Below are 23,709 nucleotides of genomic sequence, written 5' to 3'. Positions count from 1 at the left end.
GGGGGGGGGGGTTGTTAACGCACGCATAAACGTTATGCAATCCTCCCCGTTAATCACCTGTATCTCTTACACGCATTTCTCTGTGGTATCGCATTGCGTTAATATGCGGTATTATGTAAGTAATTCTATCGATTCTTTGCGCAACGAGAATAAGAGAGGCGGGAGAAAGAGAGAAAAGGAGAGAGAGGGAGTATCTGCAGCTTTCCTGCGTTCGCGTTAGAACGATCATTATCGTGCGCGGGCGGACGATCGTTCACCGCCTCTGATTTTTATTGTGCAACGGAATTGCGGACTGCACGTCGATTGTCTCTGCGTCGCGCACTTCTCGGAGTTGTGGGCGAGAATAAATGATCGTGCGTGAAATCGACACGATCGGAAAATTGTTGGCGGGAACATAGAATATATATATCTTAGCACACAAGATTTTTAAATTAAATATATTCCCGCTGGCATAAAAGTGATGCAATTTTCGATCATGATCCGTCATTTGTGGTTGAAAGTTATTTTTGCTTATTAAAGAGATTTTAACTGATATTACAAACCTGTTTTTTCGGAAAGATATCTTAATTTCATGTCGCAACGCTTACTCTTCTAAAAAAGAGACGATAATAATGTTAACTATCAGAGCTTTTCTTCTGTCTCATCCAAAGTTTCGTCATCAAATTTTATCATTTATTGTTAACGTCCTTTTGATAAAGATTACCCCTTCATTTTCATTCTAGATGCAATAAAAACGACTAAAAATTCTAGTTAATAAAAAAACAAAACAGAATAACAACTCGCATTTGAGACAATCCTAACATCATTTATCTTTCTGTATATATCAACTATTTTTGATCCATTTAGAAATATAATTAAAAATTTAGACTTACATGAATAAATTTCGCAGGCTTATTAAAGTTCACAAGGATTTATTCTCAAATCATTCGCGCAAGAAAGTGGTTTATAAAACCTGCAAATATTCTAATACATTTTATGTCAGATAGACAGGTAGACTGTTAAAAACTAGAATTTCCAAAGTTTTACATTAATAAAAATTTCACATCAATAGAAATACATCTACTAATTCCATTATTATCGATCATAAAATGTAATTTGATTACGAATTTGATTCGAATAATGTAAAAATTATGACTAATTGTAAATTAAACTTCGACAAACGCTTAACGTCGGAGATATTGAATATTAAAAGAATAGTTTGAATTTACAAATTGACACCGAGCTCAAATCGCATGTTTTGAATAGTCTGTAAACAATGTTAGCACTTTATTTGATCTGTAATGTTTTCTTTTTAAATATTTATTCGTTTTAAGTACTTTCACCCGTGTTGATCATTTTTATAGTTTCTTCCCTAATTTATTACTTTTTAATGATTTGACAGTCTTTTGATTCATTTTTCATTTTTACAATTTTATTCTGCTGATTGTTCTTTTGGTTTTATCACACTGATTTTTATCTACATATACTGTGACGTTGAGGTGAGTTGAAGTTTATTTGTTTCACGGTTTAAAGAAGAAAAATTAGTCTATTAAGGTACATTTCATACAAGACATTACGATTACATATCCTTACATTAATCACCCGTGGCACACAATCGTCATGGTCAACATACTTCAGGTACTGTAACCTACTTGTAAAATTTGCTCATATCACACGCACAGCCTGATACTAAAAAAGTGTTACTAAATAATAAATTGATATTAAAAAATACTACAGTAGTCTTATCTTTCCTTTTTTTATTCTATGTCTGTTAAAAATAATGAATGTGAGTTGAAATATTCTTGTATATAATTATTAAATACATTGTTTTGTTAATTGATTAATTCGCACATCATTTACTGCACTTGTCTCCTAATAGCACAATTTTCTTTTATTGTTTTTAATTAAAGAGGAGGCTCAACAGAGAGTACTGAGAAACACACGATACGATGAAAATATAATTCAAAATAATATCTATATAGTATTCCTTTCTCTTTACTTTGTAACATTAAAAATATTTTTAAACACAATCGATCTTCGTGTATATATATGAATGTGTAATTTTTAAGGAATTAATATCAATATTATAATGCAACGCCTCGAAGATAATGTCCATCTTCATCACTGTCTCTACGAAAAAAAAAAATTAATCGGTGATTCGGCCAATTAACCGCGCCGGGGTCAACGCGTCTGTTACTTAATGAAAAAAATATCAATCCTCAGTTTAATCCACAAGCAATTAATGCGAATTTCAGGGCAAAGCCGGCTGAGCCTGCGGCACCAGCATCCAGAGCAGCGCCGAGCGCGGTGCGGAAAAGGGACCCGATCGCGTCGCTCTTCAGCACGCGGAGACCGGCGAGAAGAGTCGTCCAAGGAGGCAAGGCGACGAAGCCGGGGGACCAGCAGCTAAAGTGAGTCCTCAAGCATGGTTTCCCGCGATCTCGCATGTGCGCTCGTCTGTTGTAAAAAAAAAACCGGGAAAGAGAGAAAGAGAGAGAGGGAGAGACGAGAAAAAGACGCCGCGCGCGAGATGCGCCCGTTCGTCGCTAGTTCTCGTGAACGGGGTTCGACGACCCGGCGGCTCCTTTCCCCACGATTTCTCGATGCCACGCGCTGTACAAGAATTAAGGATATATATCTACGGGTATTATCTCCGGGTATCTCCCGGTTCTATTCGGTTCATCGAGATCGTCGCCGAGCTCGCCAGATCGCTGGGACGAATATCTAATGGTCGACGAGATGTAGTGTTCGCCGTTTTACGTAACAGGTGAATTCCCGCGAAAACATGATACTCGTGCGATCGCGTCGGTTATTTCTGTTTTCCTACAATCTTATTCTAAGCATACATATCGTTTACTTCAAAAGTGATACAAGTTAAAAAATTAAGTTTTTCAAGAAAGAAAAAACTTTTTTAACGCGTCAGAAAATTTTGATTCATCAAATAATATCGGGGGAAAAAATATATTCTTAATATTAAATATAATTTTGTTCATTTTTATTTTATCTTGAAAATCAACTTTTAAAAATCATTATTTTTTAAATATTTTGACTTTTTGCGAAGTTATGTTAGATCACTTTTGAGATAGAGAGATTGAGAGATAAGATAATATTTATTTACTTCATGATAATAACTTGAAAAGGACATTTTTTTTAGTTATGTATTTTTTAAATAAGGGAGCGATATAAAATGTATCTTTATCTGTTTGAAATCTGACTATACGCTTGCACTAGATAATAATCATTTGTCAAACTTCGTGCAATACATACTTTATAATATTTAAATTTAAGTACTTGTAGACTATAATCAACATATGCAGCAAAGTAGACAGGATAAATATATGTTGGAGACAGTGCCAATTAATTATACACTTTCAGCGCCTATATGTTCTAAGATTTTCAACACAATTTCAATGTTCTTTCGTTTTATCATTTTTTTCTTGAATTTTAATGATACGACACGTTATATTTTTTAACATCTACTAAGCACTCCTTGTTTTATGCCACGGCGCATTCTCCGGGTGACCTCGACATATTTATCTGGTGTATTAAAACTATTTCCGTGTCTGTCAATTTTTATTCCGAGGTGAACGCCACAGCACTTGGCGCTCAATTGAGAATTTGCTATACAAGTTCTATCTTTTTTTAATCCTACGTTCACGCTTATCATTTACAATAGTTCACATATGTGAACTTTACGATATATATATATCGTAAAGTTGTATGAAAAAAAGTGGTTGATCGACGCGCGACGGTAAAAGCGTTTAATTGGCGTCGTATTTTTGCGCGAAATCGACAGATCGATTTTTCGCCGAAAATATGCTCGGCTAGTTGCATGTCAATTTTTCATTAGTGATTTATAACGCGAGTTCAGCGAACCCAGACGTTACCTTTACAGAAATAAATAAATCGTCAGACTTGCTGGAACGAGTTTCAACGATAATTATCGACGTAATAAACTATACGTGGTGGCACGTAATAATGTATTCTCGATGCATTTATTTAATCTTGTGATATTTACGAGTGTATTGAGATCTCTATAAGATGAAGAAGAGAAAACTGCGCATATTCGTTCATCGTCAATGGATAGACAGATGAAAGTTCGAAATCTATAAGAAAGCTGTTGAACAGAACGATATCTTTTTTATATTTTATTATTAGTAAATTTCATCGAGTTTTCTATAGAAAAAAAATCGATTTTTTGAGGTTAATTAAAGATTATCGCCGTTTTTTAAAATAAAGTTATATAACTGTTTTACATAATATGATTTTTCTAATTATTTTGGATGGAAAAATATTAAAGTAGAATTATTAAATCGAGCCTTCCGCAACAAAAATAAAAAATTTATAAAAATATAACCGACTTTTTGGGATCGAAAATTATTATTTTTTGCACATTGTTGTATTAGTAACGGATTTTCTTAGCACGCTACGAGGCGCATTCGCGTCTCGCGTGATTCGCATTTGCGCTCACTTTCTCTCATTTCCCGCTCCTCGGTGGCTGGATTTCGCGAATATTTCGAAATATCGCTCACCGATAAAAGGAGGCGGACCGCACGATTTAAACCAGTTTAAACCTCGAGGCTACAATAATATCCCGATATCGAAACTACGTCATGTTTGACATCAGCATTTTCTACTTGCAGATCTTTTTTTTCTAAATCACATCTTAATTTTAGTAAAGAAAATTCATAGCTATTGACGGAAACTTGAAAAACATTTTTCTATCCAAAAAAATGTTAATTTTAACATTTTTGCATCTCAAAAAGTCCATTATATGTCTTTAAGTTGAAATTAACATTTTATTTTTAATAGTGTATATATCTAGAAATTATATACCTGTCTCTCTCGTAGAATTTTGACAAAATCACTTGTGGCTAAATTCTGTTACCTATAGAGTCTCTAAAGTGGCTAAGGTCTCTTTAGAGTTTTTTTAGCATATAAGCATTTTCAAGTATACAGATTTTTTTCAACTTTATAAATTCCAACGAAAAGTGGATAAGCTGCTCGTCTTGCACTCTGGATTTGAGTTCAATGCGTTGTCGACAGGATGACAGGCCCTTGAAAAGTTACTTATGAGCTCGCGAGAGGCAAAGCGACAGCTGAAGCTCAGCAATGCTACATACGCTTACAGAATGGAGCTGATTTGCGACTTTATATTCTTCTGAATACGAGGACCTTAAATTCATGTCATGAGGTAGCGTCATTTATTCAATTCGCAACTTTGGAAATTGAGATATCGAGAAAAAATGTTCTGGTTATTAACTAAAAGTATGAACAAAAGTACGAACGTATTTGATCATGCTAATTATAATTCTGGTTATCATAATTGAATTTCTGCGGTTATCCTAATTAGAATGTTTGATAGATTTAATTATAAGTTATAGAAATGAAAATACCAATGAGAAGCGACATTAGGTGTTCGTGATGTGTACATTAGAATTCTTTTACTACACATTTTAAGTAATTAGACGTTTTTGATCATCTAGTATCGGCTCTGATTTGCATTTTCATTTCTATGATTCATATTCTGTACACTGAGAAAAATTTCTGAAAATGAACGAACCAGAAGACCTTGATCATATCAATTCAAATTCTAGTTATCTCAACTATAATTAAGTATATTAGAGTCAACCAGAAAATCCTGATTTGTCCATTAATCAGAATTCCAATTAATACCTCCAGATCCTTTTTCTAGTATAGAGTCTTTTATTTCTTGCTTTAACTATACGTGTCTGATTTGTATCTTTATGATTCAATCTACCAGAATTTCAATTAATGCAACCAGACTTTTACCAATTAATGAATGAACATATCGCATTTATTTTTAGCCTTCAGAGTTCTTTGACTTCATTCTACGTATCTATCATACATAATGTATCTATCGTACATAAATTTAGTATCGCAGATCTGACATGGTGTACGCTGCATAAATCGTCGCTACAACAGACTTCTTGTATCCCTTCTTGATAGTCGCGAATGCTTGAGCGCTGATGTCCGCGTACGCGTGGGTCTCAGGCCCATCGCTACCGACGATCCACTCTGGCAATGAGAGCGGCGCTCGACACTCCGACCCACATACCCAGTGAATCAAAAGTCAATGGGCGGCGCGACGCGCGCCGGTGCGTCCGCCGCAATTTGCGCCGTTCTCGCGGAAAACCGCGAGAGAAGACACGCGCACGCTGCGAATGAACTTGCAAGAGAGCCGCGGGTAACTGGATTTTTCTCGCAGAAGCGGTTCCGAGAGCGTGATACGCCAGGCAGAAATTCACTTTTCAACGTAACACATTATAATAGTTCAAATGCCGACTGCATTTACTTCGTCAAAAGCACTTTGAGATTACGAAAGCGAAAGATGATTTTAAAGTTAATTTTGAAAATATCTCTATGTATATTTATGTTGAAACATTTAAAGTAACGATATAGAATAACAGTTTAATTTTAAATTTGTTTTGGTATATCTGTGTAACTTGTAATTATTTTGCAACGTTATATTTGCAAGCTGATGTATATAGTTGAAAAAATATTAAGAAACATTTAAAATTAAACTACTATCGTGATTTTAAATGCTTTGACATAAATTTAGATGTCTTCAAATTTAATTTTAAAATTAACAGCTACATTTATACATTTTTTAATTGTTTTGTTTCTTCATTAATTTAATATTGAACAATTTAATCGATCATCGAGCGTTGGATTTGAACCATAAGAAAATATTTTAATTTTACCTTGTATAGAGAGAATTAATTCCAAACATTACTAAAGGGAGAAGAAATCCGATAGTTCGAGTCGTATAATCAAGTGTGAAAAATCTGAGAATGATGAGAAAGAGAGACAGTATAATCATAGCACAAGGAATGATTTTATACAAAGGTCTATTCCAAAGTCCGACGACATCCTGCGGTCTCAATGGCGTCTGTATCCGATTTAACAACGCCGTAAGAGCGAATAAGCACGGTCGTGATGTATCGGGCGTTTAAACGCTGTCCCTCGAGTTAGTCGCGAGGCGGATAGGGCTCGACAGAGCGACCACTGTGCGCCGAGCGATTAAGCGGTCGCCTCCGTCGAGCGGCTCTCGAAAGGGTCTCCGAAGAAGGGCAAAGGCCAATTGACTTCTTTCGCGTTTGAGACAGAGAAAGAAAACGATGAGACGAGCACACAAGTGCTCGTCTCGTCGTTTACTCTCGAAAGAAATGCTACCCGGACCTTATCGTCACGCTTCCATCCGCGTGTCAACCACCGACAGGCAGGCCTCGCTTCGTCGATCATCGTGAACTCCTGTACCTCTATCCTGTTACTCTTAATGACAGTGTCGGTACTATTATACTAACTGTTATTACGCAGGTATTATGTATAGTAAAACGATTGCGTAATGATATAACAATATTAACGTTGTTGTTAACCCATAATGCTGGCGTAACTTTTAGACGCGTAGAGGTGTAGAGGCGTCAATTTTTTTAGTTATATTTTAATTTATTTAAAATATATTTCGTTGGACATATTTGTCACTCCGGATGGCTTGGACGGAGTTCAAACAAATCTACATAAAATGTATCATAAAATGTGATTAGTTGTGAGTATTAATATATCATCTAAAGTTTCATGATGAGATTTGGCGATCGTGTTGGATTACACTGCAGTTTTGGCAACCTGCGAATGATTCTATCTTGACCGTTCGCGAAATCTAGTGTGGATTAAGAAGATTGCTGATGAAGATTCCAACGAGAATCGGAACATTCAAAATTTTTCAAGATTTCAAATAAAGAAGATATCAAAACACTTCGTATGAAATAACAAATTTATTTGTAAAAATTTTATTGCGCACCTCCGTTCGCGCTAATTCTCATTAGTCCAGATGTAGTTTGTTTTTCGTTGTATTAATTTATTTATATTTTATGTGTGAACAAAGTTTTTTATTTTAATCTATAAGTCATTATAAACTCAGACATATTTTAAACATTAAAAAAATGATTTTATTGAAGTATTTAAAAGTTTAGTTATATAAGATACAAATTTGAAAATTATTTTTGTTGGACCATCAAAACAATTATGTAGCACTCAAATAAGTTGTTAGAATGTTAAAAGTTTTTATAGTGTCATCAAAATTTAAACGTTCAGTTAAAAATTATTTTTATAGATTACATCTGGCTAAATTGTTAGATATTTTAACACCGTTCTTTTCATACATAAAAAGATATTTTTCGATTAGAAATTTAAAAAAAATGTATTCAAAAAAATGTATTTCAAAAAAAATATTTCTTTATGTTTATTATATATTTCTAATATTTGTCTTTGTTTATACAAGAGTTATAGAATTGAAGCTAAAGACGATTCAGAAGATAACCGCGAATCATATAAAGAGAATTTCTTTGATAAAAATCAGAGTGGAAAATAATAAATAGAGCACGAGAAACCGTACATATTTTCGAGCACGATTTTTCATTACGTGCACGTGTACATGATGTGATATATAACTGTTATAATATTTGTTTGCCGAAGAACGTTTACACGGCAATAAATGACGCTATTTCTCTCTTTCTCTCTCTTTTTCTTTCTCACTCTCGTATTTATTCGAGCTCTTATATTTCCAATTTCTCCCGCGTGTTTTTCAAGAGATTTTGTCCCTTTTGTTCCCAGACAGTTTTTTTTTCTTATCCTTGAGTATCTATTTTCGCATAATTCATCGTCTATGGCACGTGTACCACGCCGTCGCTTTCTCTCATAATTATGACAATTGCATAAATTAATGCGTGATTCAAAGGCATTTATCTCTCTGACCAGAAACACCTTTATGAACAGAGTGACATCAGCGGTCAATACTTTTCTCGAATAGCCGACTTATACCCTACACCTTGCGATAAGGATATCTACTTATGTCTCGTTCGAGTGAGATAAAGGTACATATGAGCGAGGCCATTCGACAAAACGCAATCGTTTCTTTCGCATGCGACCTTCAATTATGTACGCTTGAAAATGGAACAGAATTTTATTCTTGATCTTTTTTCTTGGTCAAAACAACGCAATGCTGTAATAATCATAATGGCTTTGCAGCCTCTAAATAAAGTTTGCTGGAGTGATAAATCAATCGCGTAATTGAAATAAGAAACAACACAGATACGAGATATCACAAAACGCCGTGATATACATAACTGAATACATTTTTTTACAACTCCAACGTTAAGGGGGTCTTAAAATCGTTTTTTAAACCGATTATTTTTTAAAGTATTTTTAAATTGCTTTTATATATAGGTATATACTGATTTAAAAATTCTTTTCCACAATTAAAGTATAAACGGTAATGTAGTCCAAACTGATTGACTTTATGCCAAAAACGAAAAGAGTTGAAAAATTACAATTTTGTTATCAGCTTCTGGCGTGTCGACAATATTTATTTTATATACAAGTTTTATATTTTATACGTATAAAACAATCTTTTGGATTAGGGATTACATGAACAAACAATATTGAATTTTTAGAATTAAGCTTAGATATCTGATATAAAAGATTAGTTAGAAAATTTATACGCATGTGTGCGTGCGATATTAATGTAATAGTGCGTAGTGACACGTAAATCTTATTGAATCGGTTAAACAGACTTTAGGATCCCCTTAAATACGATTTTTTTTTCCAAAACGAGGAAAAAGTAAATTTCGAACTTGAAGTGTAAATTTATCATGATTTATTTTTCGCAGAAAGTTAAATGCGTTAAGTTGAATTATTATATACTAGTCGAGAATCGAAGGTGCTGAATCTAAAACGCGCGTTAGCGATGGCACGATTTTATATATGCAAATGTGTTTGCTCTCAGGTGAGGCCACGTAACTTACGACGCGACAAACACTTTTATCTCAGATTGCGATTGCAATGTATAATTTTCATGAGGCAATGCTCATCGAATTCGACGACGACACGTATCATGCACGCTCTGCATGAAATTTAAATCGTATCACAGTGTTCGGCTTCGGTATGCGCGCTAATAATTGCTTACGCGTCACTGTGATACGATATTGAAATATTAATAGCTGAATGAATAATGATTAATAAACAGGTCCGTAAATTCCGAGGCGCGAAGACTTTTTTTTTTGAAGATCTGAATTGGCGTCTACGACGTGATGACGGCATGATTCTGACTATAAATTTGTTGATATCCGCCTAACATTTCTAGAAAGCGCAACATCGCGTTATCCAATAAATTTATTCCGTTTAAATTTATCTCGTCTAGTAAATTTAACTTTTATATCTCTCAGTAAGGCTAATCTGTTATTTTCGTATATTTTCTTCAATCTTACAAATTTAACTGATTAATTTTTGTATTAAACTTAACATCTCGCGGATCATGTATTCTCGATAAATCTTTTATCTTAAACAAAATTAGACAAGGTTACGATATACACAAAAATTCATTATTCGAGTTATTCATATCATGAGTTAATATTAAAGGCTCGAAAGCTAAATCGTTCAAATACTATTGTTAAACTTAAATATACTAAAAAAAAATATGTATCAATCTCTGTATATCAATACTGACTTCTAGCGCCCACTTTATCTTTAATATTAATTTTGGAATGTTGGAAGTCCTCATTGTGGTTCTTCATGTCATATTAATTCAATATACATGCTCTATAAATAAGTCGCATACATAGATCTTTCAGTTATATTTATATTTATAGAGATAAATAGGTGGAAATTTATGTTCTGTCCCTAATGATCGAGTATAATATCCTTCATTCTAACGGACGAAAATTTCTATCGGTATTCATCGTAACGGAATCTCATCGAACGGTCCGTGGATGCCACACGAGGGCAACAGTGCCGTCTCTGTTCCGCGTTATCTCACCGATCGCACGATCAGACTGCAGAGCTTCACGTCCGTCTCGATCACTTCGTCTTCTGGACGTTACCATCGCGAGGACTCATCGCCTCGCCACGTGCACGAAAATCAACACCGCGTCGATTCGCACAAATAGTAACCGTTGCTGTTTATTCGTCTACTTGATTACTTGTATTGGGATCGATAGTCGATCCATTAATAATATAAAATTATAACGTAAAAGTCACCATATTGTTTTGAAACATTGCATATTTAACTCTCTCTTTTCATCAATAATAAATTTATTTATTTTAAATCTTTTTGTAATATATTCTCTCTTTGTGAAAAAAAGAATGTATGCAATCGGTCGCCTAAATCGTATTTATAAGTCTTTCAAATCGTATCTCCTTTGAATTGAATTTACGAATAAAATTAATTAAAAATATAAGATTAAAATATGAAAGAAATCATTAATTAATAGACGTAATAATTAACTAATACTTAATTTTAATAATTTATCGAAAAAAGATCAAATATGTAGTAATTATTAAAGAACATTAATGAAAACACAAGAACGTCGAAGTAAAACCGGTTTGAATTAATTTTTGTAATTGACATTATTTGTATTCACATCAATTATTAGTTCTATTATTATCAATTATCAATCTTCTCTTGTTGTGGATTTAGGAAACTTGATTTTATAAAAGTATCGATTTAATTTTTATAATAATTGCATATATATATATGCAATGAATGTAAAATATTATACAAAAATTCATAATAAAATTATATGATTACATTATTATCAACTAAATTGATTAAAATTTAATATCAGATGTACCCGACTTTTTAAAATGTTGCTAACACATAAAACAAGATATAACTTAAATTAAATTTTTCTAATAAATATTTGCCTACATTATTGATCACTTCTCGTTTACATATTTCATATTTTTATTTAAAAGTCGAGCGTGTAAGCCAACGCTGGTTTTTATTGCGAACATTTAATATTGTTTATTCATAACACAATATACTAAAATCTAAACGTTTCGATCGTTATTAGGTCATCTTCAATAGTTGGCTTACATATACTCTTAAATGTTAGATTGATTTACTCTAGAAGCCATTACTTAATTGTATAATTAGCATTATTTCATATTTTTGTTATCGAATGTTGCTTATTATATTAAGTAATAATATTGACGTAATAATTATGATTTAGGCGATCAATACACACTCGGCAATTCCCCCCTAAACGAACTAAATTAATTTAATCAAGCAATCTTTTTTCTCAGTGTACTTGCCGAGTATTCTTACTTTTTTCTTGTTCTTCATGCGAGATATTTTTACGGAGAGTGAAATCTAAGATTTCGCATCGTCTCGAAACGTATTGTGCGGAGAAATCTGGCGTACACTGCAACTCCGAGCATTTTTACTCATGACTATTGTAGCAGCTCATATACCTGCTGACGAGAGAGCTTGGGGGACCATCGTCGAGGAGTGTCGTATTTCCGTCGGCCGGAAAAACGCATACCGGTTTGCCCTGGGCGGAGGTTCGGCGCACGTGCAAATACAACACCGTGCTGGGCCCTCGGCATGTGTCATGTGCCCCTGCAGGATATGGGGCCCCGTATCGCGGACGAATGATTTTACCGCATATGCGACGTCTTCCTTTCAATTCTATTCTTCTTTGTCGAACTGCGTCAAGCTTTTAATATTAAACTTTTCGTTTTACAAATTTATTAAGAAAAATATGTTAAAATAATTTCTTTGAAATAAATTTGTAAAATTAAAAGTAGTTTGATATGAAAAACTCGACGCAGTTTGACAAAGAAGAATAGAATTGAAAATTATTTCGAAAAAATAAATTTGTTAAATAAATAATAATTTCTTTGAAATAAATTTGTAAAATAAAAAAATAGAGATTCTCAGAAATTATCATAATTCTTTTATGTAATATTCCGGTATTAGTGAATTTTGTAACAGTTTAACGTTTTCTATACGTTCTCCTAATTTACTAATAACGTTTAGTACAATCTAGAAGTTGGAATTATAATAGACGTAAACAGATTCACGTTTCAGTCGCGTGTCTAAAACTAACTTTATCTTATTCTGATTTCTTACTTACTAATTGTTCTGATAAATTTCGAGAAGCGTATAACCAGCATTAGTCACGTCTTAAACGATATCATAAATACTTTTACGACTGACGCATCGATAATAACTAAACACAGCCGATAGCAATATCTGCCTGTTATTCGACCATCTAGCAAGCTGTAAACAGTTAAGTTTGACGTTTCGAGCATGCCATTCCATCCTATATACTCCCTCGGCGAACTCCAATAAAAAATTTCTTTGTTCTCCTCGTCTAGATACAGTTACGAGTACTCATCGAGGCGAAACTACATTGCCTACGTGGATAATACAAATGCATAAAGCATGTAAATTTAGATATTTTTATTTTAGTGTTAGGTTTGGGAAACAGATTGATTAAATTGAGATGTCTGCATCTACAGAATACAAAACTGGAAATCAGAAAAATCAAGGAATTGACAAGGAAATTGAAAACGATCGAGAAAATTAAGAAAAAGTCAGGGAATTTTGCAAAATTTCCTAGAAAATAAAAATTCTTGGCTTTAAAGAAGTTTAATATACATACATCACACTTACGCAGTAGCTGTTTTGTATTTTGGAATATCATCAACTTAACAATTAAAAATGCAAGCAATGTCAGCAGCATTGATAGTAATTTATATTGCTGTGTTAAATTGATCTCTTAACAAAATATTTAACGGTTTCCAAATCAGAACGGATATATAAAAAAATTTCATTATTGAAAGTCAGGGAAAATTACCTGGAAATTTTATCTGCAAATCAGAGAAGAGTTATGAAATTTGAAAAATAAGGATTCATCACAACCTTGATTTAGTCTGCAAATAATGAGGAATGTAGCTATAGAATGACAAGAAAAGATTTATCTACCTCACGTCTTGCATTGCGAAGGCAAGAAGACCTTTCGGCCACCGGGTACATACCATATGTCGACCGTATGAGAAAACTGGTCGACCGGTGAGACGTCTGCGGATTCCGTGTGGCCTCCTTAAGCAGCTCCTCCGCTTCTCTCTTCCCTTCTCTTTCCTTCCCCGATATCGTGCCATCCTCGACGGCGACGAGGCGCGTACCCGTTCCCAAGAGTTCGACGGCTATCCCTCTCGTCCCACCAGCCTACCCGGGCAATTATCTCTCCCACTCTCCTTCTTCTTTGATCGAAAATCGACGCGATTCCGAGTGATCGAAGAGCGTCAAAGGGCAATCGACCATGTATAGCAGCCACTCGGAGATTGCTAATCCGCGATTGCTACGATCGGCTCGTACCTCTAACCCTTTCTTCATATTGTGTGCGCACACAGCTCACATGGTGTTGGCGATTAGTTTAACGAATCTGCTAATTGACATTTCGCAAATGCATTTACTTAAGACGTTGGTCTCGTTAAAGATATGGTCACGGAGAGAATTTTTTCTTAGAATTTACCCTGAAAATATGACAGTCGTGGGACAACATTTTTTTGTATTTCGAAGAATTTTAATATAAATCTCTCTCATTCATTAATAAAACTACAACAAAGTATAAAATAAGTTTGATCAATTTTACTGAAGTGCATGGTAAAAATCTTTAAAATATTGTATTGTATCACAATCACCATATTTTCAGGGTAAATTTTAAAAGAAAATTCTCTCCGTGTATATATACAAAAAACTTAAGTAGTAGGACGTAAGCAATAAACAATTAAATCAACATTTCGGATTTATTACTGCTTACGTTACGTTCTATTGTGGTTGGTCGATTCGCTTACTGCTTACGTCTTACTGTCGTTTATTGCGTGCAATAGCATGTAAATTATGAAGCGCAAGATTTAAAAAATTTTCAGACTGAGAGTTAACAATTCAATATAAGGCATTGAATTTTCCAGAAACCGTAAAAAACGCGACTAAAAATATTCTGAAGAAAAAAGAATTTATTTGGCAAAGAGATAATTGTTTAATGACTCGATAATGTAAATAATAAATTAAAGATATAATTGATGATGAGAATTTGGTGCGATAAGTGATGCGTAAATTTTTCAGTATTCAGGGAAGATCTATTCGTCAAAATTTTAGTCTGTATATTCTATACGAAACTCTATCGTTAAATGTAAGAATATGCAAACTAGTACGTATACACAGAAAAAACGACTTTGCTGAAGTATGTAAAAACTTAGATAGATACAAATCTGAATATAATTTTGCTGGACCATGAAAATAAGTATAAAGGAAACTCAAGCATGACGAGCAATGCTGCAAAAAGTTTTTGACATTCTAACAATCCACTTGAGCGTCCTGCATATAATTATTTTGATAGTCTAATAAAATTAATTCAGATGTGTCTACTTAAATTTTTAAAGTTCAGCAAAACCGTTCTGTGTTTGTTTCATGTTCATTTCTATTAATGTAGAGTAACTTTAATCTCAGTTTAATTTTGTTATCTATTTTTGGTTATCACGATTACTCTGAGATATCTCAAAATTTAAGTAAATAAGATCTGAAAAGAATTTTATTGGACCATCAAAATAATTATGTAGGAAACTTAAACAGGATGAGCAATGTTGCAAAAAATTTTGACATTCTAGTAACCAGTTTGAGTATCCTACATAATTAGTTTGATAGTCCAACAAAATTATTTTTAAATCTGTATCTAGCTATAAATTTTTAGATACTTCGACAAAATTCGTTTTCGTGTAGAACAAGAAAAAGGTAAGTTAATCTACATTGGTAAAAATGGACATCAAAGATTTACGTTATAGCCACGTGTGGCTTAATTTGTGACACTATCCAGTGTTATTACATTTGAATTTCACGCATCCCACGTGCGTCTATAATCTCTCGATCTGGGGACAAGCCTATTCCGCAAGTGGTCCGCAATTGCGCTCTTTAAAAGGCGACGCGCGGATTACGAGGGAATTCGCGACGAGAAGAATTCCTCAATGGCCGACGAATGCGACGGTCCAAGTACGACCTCTGGCTGCATTTACAACTCGTTGGCCCTTCGTATAGTCCGGCGAGGCGGCCACCTAAGAAAAGCCTTGGTTGCAACTCACGACTTGAGAGAGGAAAGGAGAGAAGCGGGACGTGGTAGAATTATACGGGAGGGGACGATTGTCGGCTCGTGTATTCAGTACTCGATACACCGTCGTGCGGTATGCGTCGTCGCTGGTGCTCCACAACCGATTGAATTGAATTCTTATCGAGAAATTCCTCAAGCGTCGTTCGGAACATCGTCGTGATTTCACCGAAAATTATTAATACAATTAATAGCAGCAAAAATATTATCCAAGAAACATTTGTAAAAGAGAAACGACGACTCCCCTCGCTTCGTTGAATTCCAATCGTTCTCGAGGAACGTCTCGTCGACCGTCCTCGACTCGCACGAGCGTCGTCCTTGGGGATCCTTGAGAGGCCCGCGCCACCGCAAGGACACTCGGCCGTCCTTCCGCGGCGTGCACATCTCGTCGGTCGTTGGCCGAATCCAAGAGCAACAAGTGGTCGCCACGCAACGTCGTCGGTCACCGGGATCGCCTCGTTTCTCTCGACGACAGGGGATCCTCAAAGGAGAAGAGGAGGAGGAAGCTGTGAGGATTCTTCGGTGGATCGAGGAAGAAAGTGGCTCGAGGCCGCTCGCTTCACGCACGAATATCGGAATTTCTCGGCGAGTACGCGCCACACGATGCGGCGATCGCTTGTCCGTGTCGTGTAACGTCGCCGTCGCCATCGGCGCGTCCTGAAACGGAAGGATAACGAGAGAAAGCCGGCTCCTGGGGCCTCGTACCAACAGTCACCGTGGCCTGAAACGCGAAGATGCTGCTCGGTGAAATTGCCGAAGCGACGGTCCTTGTGCGACGAAACGCGCTGAAGGCTCTACGCATTGGAAGACGCACCTGGATGCGTTCCGAGGTGGGACCGATGTCGCGCGATGGACTTGGGAATATGATTAATGTGCTCTGATGCTTGACGCGTAGGTCGAGTAACCTGGAAACTGTTCTTTAGCGAGAATAAAAGTTTTTCTACCTGCGCTCGTGAGAATTGACGCAGCTCAAGTCGACTGTCTGTGGATTCAGTCGCAGATTTAATAACCTTCACGGAAATGACTGAATGATCAGTTGATGATTCCGTGCTCTCAAACGTGTTGAAATTCGGGACTTTATACGCGGTCGAGGAACTCTTAAATTTCAGAATTGCTCTTTAGAGAAACTAATTGTAGAAGTATAAATTATTTGCTTTTTCTTTTTTAAATTGATAATGGATCGCTTTTGAGCGTGAAGTAGTTTCGAGACTGAAGTACTCCGATTTTGCAATTGTCCTCAAAGTGATACCAATCGTATGGATTAAGTGATCTCTATGTGGATCGACGACAATAAAAGTTTTAAGTATATAGACTATCAGAGTGCATTCTGAATTCGAAGGAATCTCATTGCGGAAGTGATAATTTAGATTTTCTATTTTTCGATAGATATAGATTAAATGATTGTGTTAATCGACAATAAGAGTTCTGTGGATTGTCAAAGTGCATTCGAAGAGATCTCGTTGCGGAAGTGCTAATTTAAATCTTCTGTTTCTATTCACGTTATCGCGATTCATATAAATATGGATTAAATAATCCCTATAAGATTAACAATAAGAGTTCTAAGTCGGAGTGCATTTTAAATTCGAAAGAATCTCGTTGTGGAAGTGATCTAAATCTTCTGTTTTTTTACGTAAATGTGACATCGGAGAACTATATATCGATTTAAGGAATATTTTTAAAAAGGAATTGACATCCCTGGCAGCGTACGTGCATTTAGTCGTTTCATCGCACGCCGACACATCGCGTCCTTCCAGGGAATCTAATCAGGAGACAGGACTGTCTATCGAACGCCCCCGCGCTCGCGATAGTCGCCAGGAACTCGTATCCGTGACCTAGGGACGAATTACATTCATTACGTCGTAATCGAAGGAGAAAGACAACAGGATGACAGTCGTGCCGCGATTTTCCTCTTCGTCCGAGTTCTGGAAACGTTTAAAAAATTAAAACCGTTAACGAGAACGGTCGACGATGTCATCGTTCGTTGACGGCAAGGGTCGTTCCAGATCGTAGGACTTCTCGTCGACAAAACTCGGCTCGTAAAAGAAAGTCATTCCGTTTCGCACTTTCCTCTCCTCTCTTGAACTCTCCCCGGAGTGTTTTTCTCGCCACGAGAAACAGGATTGTTTGAATTACGCGGTGATCAGTCGAGTGACCATGATGAGGTTAAAATCGCTGTTTCGCAGAGGACAGCCCAGCCAGCAGCAATCGGCGCAGCAACAGCAACAGCAGCAATCGGCGTCGCTGTGCCAGGCGCCGAGCGCCTCCTCGTTGGAGGCAAAGAGCGACGTTTCACCGACTGGAAACAGCTGGGCCGGCTCCCTGGGCAAGGAGCCGGCCAGGTCCAAGGCAACGACAGCGTCAAAGGGCCCTGCCAAGGCCTCCAGGATGCAGGAGTTGGAGCGCGAGGTCGAGGCTCTGCGTAAGGATCGCGCGCGTCTCGAAGCGAATCTGCGTGACGCGGTTTCTGATGGTCAGAAGCTGCGTGAACTGCGTGTCGAGTTGACTACTCTCAAGGTAAGCATCTGAAAAATCAAATCGACAAATATGGTCTGTTTTCTGTTCCTGCACTATACTGTTCTAGAACTCTCTTTTTCGCTTTAAACAAATATCAAACGTATATCTATCTCACTTTTAGTTCCAAAAGTGTACACTAGTTCAGCCACAGAAAACAGACCTATAATTTCTAATGGGAGCGACTGTTATGGCCGGAGCACAGATCTTTACATAATGCATAATATATAAAATGTAAAAAAATCAACAAACAAGACAGAGTCTTCATAAAAAGTAAAGAAATGAAGGATTTCGATCAGTTAATTTTCTTATGCATTATACGTTATATGTTATGCGTTATGCAAGATAACGCATAGATTTATAGTATTATTTTCAAGCACTTTATGCTCTCGCACTTATTCGGATTGATGAATATTAAGTACTCTAAAAGATTTTAATGGATGATTCGTCACACAAATTCAAACAACTTACAAAAAACTATGTAAACTCAAGATGTACAATGCTGCAAAAAGTTTTGAATTCTAACAACCAGTTTGAGCATCCTATATAATTATTTTAGTATAGTCCAATAAAATTATTTTCAGATCTGTATCTAAGTTTTTAGATACTTCAGCAAAATTATTTTTTCCCTGATATCTGCAAGTTGCATGACGATTATTCATAAAAGTCGTATTTGATGTTTCCGCTGATTTGTGATTTCTTTGAGAAGCTTTACTACATTCAAATTTGTATGTCTATTATTTATATAATATTACGGTTGTATTTTTGTCTCAATATCAAAATATCTAAATAATATTGATTTATTTAAAAAGAAGAATGTTTATTTTTATATTGGATTAAATCGAATTAGCAACTATTCAAAAAGGTCAATCGCACGATTTTTATATTTTAGACTTTACAAAATATATTTTTGATATATATTTTACGTTATCCTGATTATTCTCTTAATTACTTTTTAATTATTCCTTTCGATGTCTTTGTATCATATTTCATAAAAATTAAAACTGATCATTATTTTTCAAGCATCATTTTTCTTATGCAACGTAATATGGAACATCTAAATACCAATAATTTTATTTTGTTCTCGTATTCTCTCATCTTCATGATTCCACATTTAAGTAGGTCAACGGCAGTTAAAATCGTCTCGAAGGCAAAAGGCTTTAAAGAGGTTCTTTCCTTATCAGAAGCGAAAAGTCAACTGATATAAATAAAAACGTGTTGTCACGGACATCCTCCATATGATTCAATATTATTCTATAATAATATCTCGCGTTTGTCCTTCTCCTCATTTCGCACTGCTCGACTGAAATCTACTTTAGCATGCTATTTTGGACACGGTTATTTTTATATGCAAGAGGCGGAATTTCTTATTGGTTATTTTATACGATGTGCATAAAGTGCTCTGACTTTTTAAATAAAAAAAATTTTGATACTTGTAATATCTTTCTCTATTAAAATTCATCTGCATCATCTTCTTTCCTCAGAGAAAAAGATATAATATGCAACAATATATAAAGATGACAACTATACAAGATATATATATATGTAGAATTAATGGACGGGGAAAAAACGATTTTGCTGAAGTATCCAAAAATTTAAATACAAATCTGAAAATAATTTTGTTGGACCATCAAAAGAATTACATAAGAATCTCGAGCATGAGCAATGCTGCAAAATATTTGACATTCTAGTAACCAGTTTGAGTATTATCTTATTTTTTTATAGGTCAGTAAAATTATTTTCAAACCTTTATAGCTAAATTATTTTTAAATCTATTTAGCTACTTTTTTTTAAATATTTTAGTAAAATTGTTCTTTCTGAATGTATCAAGGAGTATACTTTATAGTTGAATAAACTATTTTACAGCTATTGCAACCATATTGTGTTTATTCAACTATGTACTTTAGTTCTACATATAAAACTTGTATAGTTATCACCTTTATAGTTGCCATCACTACATTTTTCTTTGAGTTTCGAATTATAATAGAATAGATACATAGAATATTTTAGATAAAAGTTGATTGTTTTTTCCAAACAATTTGCCAGAATTAAACCAATTTGACGTAATTGCCCTTTTAAAATTCAGCCTATTAATTATTTGTAGTTGCTTTACTCGAGGAAAATATTATCTTCAAGCAATTGAAACGCATGTATCGTCGATACTCCATTTCTGTCGGTTGAGAAATAATAATGTGTGGAATGCAAAGCGCATTTAGCGAGTGCGTCGCAAAATACGCTCGATGAATGAATTATACCGCGTTGTAGCGCCGCTCTGATTCATCTGCAGTTGACGTTCCGCATTAATTTCTTTCCTTCCCCCTTTATGTCATAGCGTGTCCCTTACACACGTGCATACCTGGATCCCTCCCTCTCGCGTTTTCGCGACCATACAAGGAAGACGTAAGGCACGGTCGAGGACGACCAGTCGACTGTAAAAATATCCGCTTTGCATCTAAATTGCGGTTAAATAGATCGATCCAGTAAAAGATATCTCGCTATTATGATTTTATGCTACAGGATGTTCCAAGTATTTACGTTCCTGGTGCAATTGGTTTTTATATCTCGATTAATTCTGAGTCAATGGGTCCTCCCAAATTTATTTGAATTGTTCTTCCAATTTTCCCACACCTAATATTAGTAAAAGCTACGTCGCTAATCTCTAAATTTGGAATCTCACTCTAAAAAAACTAAAAAATTAAGGTAATCTTGAAAAAGGGTAGTTCAATTTTTAATTTTTAAGAGTGAAATTTCACTCTTCAGAGTGACAATTTATTTCAAAAGTTTTAAAGAATACATCAAATCGCTAGCATTTAAATGCTACAGAATGTTCCAAAAGTTTACGTATTTGATGCAATTGGTTTTTATATCTCAATTCTGAGTCGATAGTCCTTCCCAAATTTATTCGAATTATTCTTTCAGTTTCCCATCTAATATTAATAAAAGCTACATCGCTAATATCAGTAACATCTAAATTCATTGGAATGGAATCTCACTCTAAACAGTATATCATTTACCATTTAAAATTTAAATGCTAAGAATGTTCGAATAATTTGCATATTTGACGCGATCAATTTTTACATCTCTGGAGTTCCTCTAAAATGTATTCAAATTATTTTTAACATCTGATGTTACTTATTTTTGATATCCAAGTTTCAAACAATTTTCTGTTAAGAAAATCGCACTTTTCTCGTCTACAATTTAATCCATAAAAAATCTTTTATTTTTAATCCTAAAAATTTTTCTAAACAAAATATCGACTCCAAAAAGTTCCTCGAAGAATCCTTGCTAAAATATTCTACGAACGAAATTTCTACAAACTGTTAACACTGCACGAAAATAAAATAAATGATTCCATTATACCAGTTTTCTTTTACTGCAAATCTTTACATTTTTTCGCCAACCGACCCTCCTTTTGGTGCTAATCACGTGAATACGTAAAAATCTGCAGCTATTATATTCTTGCAAAGACTACAAAACTGTTCCGCAGGAGGCACCCTCCTGTGTGATTCCCCTCCCCAATGATCGTTGCTAGGACGATTGTAGAACCCTTTCTGTTAACACAATGAACGCAACGCGAATTGCATTTTTGACGCTGCGGACAAACGGAAAATTCGCAATTCAATGAATCCGCGTTCCCGTCATTGGGAGCGACCGCAGGGATCATTTTTGGCCGGCCACAGCGTCAGGAATCTGAACCAATCTGAACTCGGCGGAAATTATACCGGTTTCAGTCTCGGGCTCGTGTAACCGACGTAACCGTTAGAACATTAGAGAGTGACAGAGAGATGGGAGGAGGCGAGGAAGAGAGAGAGAAGAGAAAGGGCACGAAGAGTCGTTTTTGCATGCTCGAAAACTAAGCCAGAGGGCGTAGAGCGCGGCGGGGATGTTTACGCAGGAAGAGAGCCGGGGAGGCCGAGCGGATTCGATATGAAAAAGCGTTGCTTCTCGTCGCCTACGGTAAATCCCTCGCCCGTCCCGGAGTAGAGCTGTGAGCTGTCGCGATCGCCGTGTGAACCGCGAGTTCCGACGTTCCGACTCTACCGGCGCGTATCGTCCTCGTAGAATGCTCGCACGTCATTTGACTCTAACCTCGAATCCGGATTGGTTCCGTGTCTCCTCCCCCTCCGGCCCCTCGGCGCTTAATATTTACGAGGCGTCGTTTCTCGCGGCGTCGTTTCTTATATATTTTTCCCAACAGAGGCGAGGCCACGAATGTTATGATCGCGAACGTCGTCGTCGCTTTTACCATTGTTTTTCGACGCTTTTTATGAGCCTTTTTTTCCCTGAGTGTCACATGAGAATATTGTAGCCCCTATTTGCAAAAAGACCAACTGTTAAACGTTGGTTTACAGCTGTAATTAAATAATTACGATAGTGGACAGAGATATTGTTTTGGTGTAGACACATTAGAACTTGATTTTGCTTGAGATATTGCATTTGTATCTTAAAATTGTTCTATTCTGTCATTTTCATACGAGTTGTCGAGCAATGGTTTGCATATATTTGTTGCTTTGATGAACAGGAGCAGCATAGTCTGGAGCTAGAACGTCTTACTGAAGAGAACGAGGCTCTTCGTGTTCGTCTCAGGGACGTGGCACACTCTCCACTGTCAGATTCAGAGAAACAGCAACTGTTGCTAGATGCCTCGAGACTCCACAACTCCGCACCAGCCTCTATCGCCATTCCCCAGGACGATGGATCTGCACACAACACCAGTACACCTCAGGAAGGAGCTCAGTGCACCACGCCGGACTGGGACAAGCACTCCTCCAGCTCAATGTCTGAGGTTTCGGTTGCGTGCTTGCAGGATAGGATCTTACAAATGGAGGAAACGCATTATTCCACAAACGAAGAATTGCAGGCAACTATTCAGGAATTAAGTGACTTGCAGGTACGACTCTTATCTGTTGATATCGAAAAAGACATTGCATGGAGATGAGAAGAATCCTTTAATGAATTAACATTAATTATGCAGGCACAACTGACAGAATTGCAAGCAGATAATGAAAGGCTAACCGAGGAGAAAGGAGTTCTTTTGGAATCACTGTGCCGTCAGACAGAGAAGCTAGAAGACTCTCGTTCCAAGGTTGACACCTTACAGGGATTACTTTTAAGAGAGGAACAACCACAGGAAGCATCTAAGGGTTATAATACAGAAAGGGAACAGAAACTTGTAGACCTCCTGAAAGTGAGTGCATTAAATTTATATTTATTTATGCGTAAAAGCTTAAAGCTATCAATTACTGATTAATTG

At 35.9% G+C, this 23,709-nt stretch overlaps 1 protein-coding gene across 7 annotated transcripts in view; it reads left to right on the top strand.

Moving 5' to 3' along the window:
- The window catches only part of LOC108758363 (cytospin-A), a 63,940-nt gene that overhangs the window by 33,839 nt on the left and 6,392 nt on the right, over positions 1-23,709 (top strand). For 6 of the 7 annotated variants that reach the window (XM_018503259.1, XM_018503261.1, XM_018503263.1 and 3 more), the window contains exons 3-6: positions 2,235-2,390; positions 18,128-18,458; positions 22,978-23,346; positions 23,431-23,643. In XM_018503259.1, the coding sequence (XP_018358761.1) occupies positions 2,235-2,390; positions 18,128-18,458; positions 22,978-23,346; positions 23,431-23,643 (1,069 nt within the window). Of the gene's footprint in view, positions 1-2,234; positions 2,391-18,127; positions 18,459-22,345; positions 22,413-22,977; positions 23,347-23,430; positions 23,644-23,709 lie in introns of those variants that run through there. The other variant, XM_018503264.1, reaches the window with a different exon arrangement.

This window comes from Trachymyrmex cornetzi, unplaced genomic scaffold (genome assembly GCF_001594075.2).
Source record: "Trachymyrmex cornetzi isolate Tcor2-1 unplaced genomic scaffold, Tcor1.1 scaffold156, whole genome shotgun sequence".
Classification (NCBI taxonomy): domain Eukaryota; kingdom Metazoa; phylum Arthropoda; class Insecta; order Hymenoptera; family Formicidae; genus Trachymyrmex; species Trachymyrmex cornetzi.
Note: the sequence above shows the minus strand (reverse complement) of the source record. Positions and strands in the feature narration are given on the sequence as shown.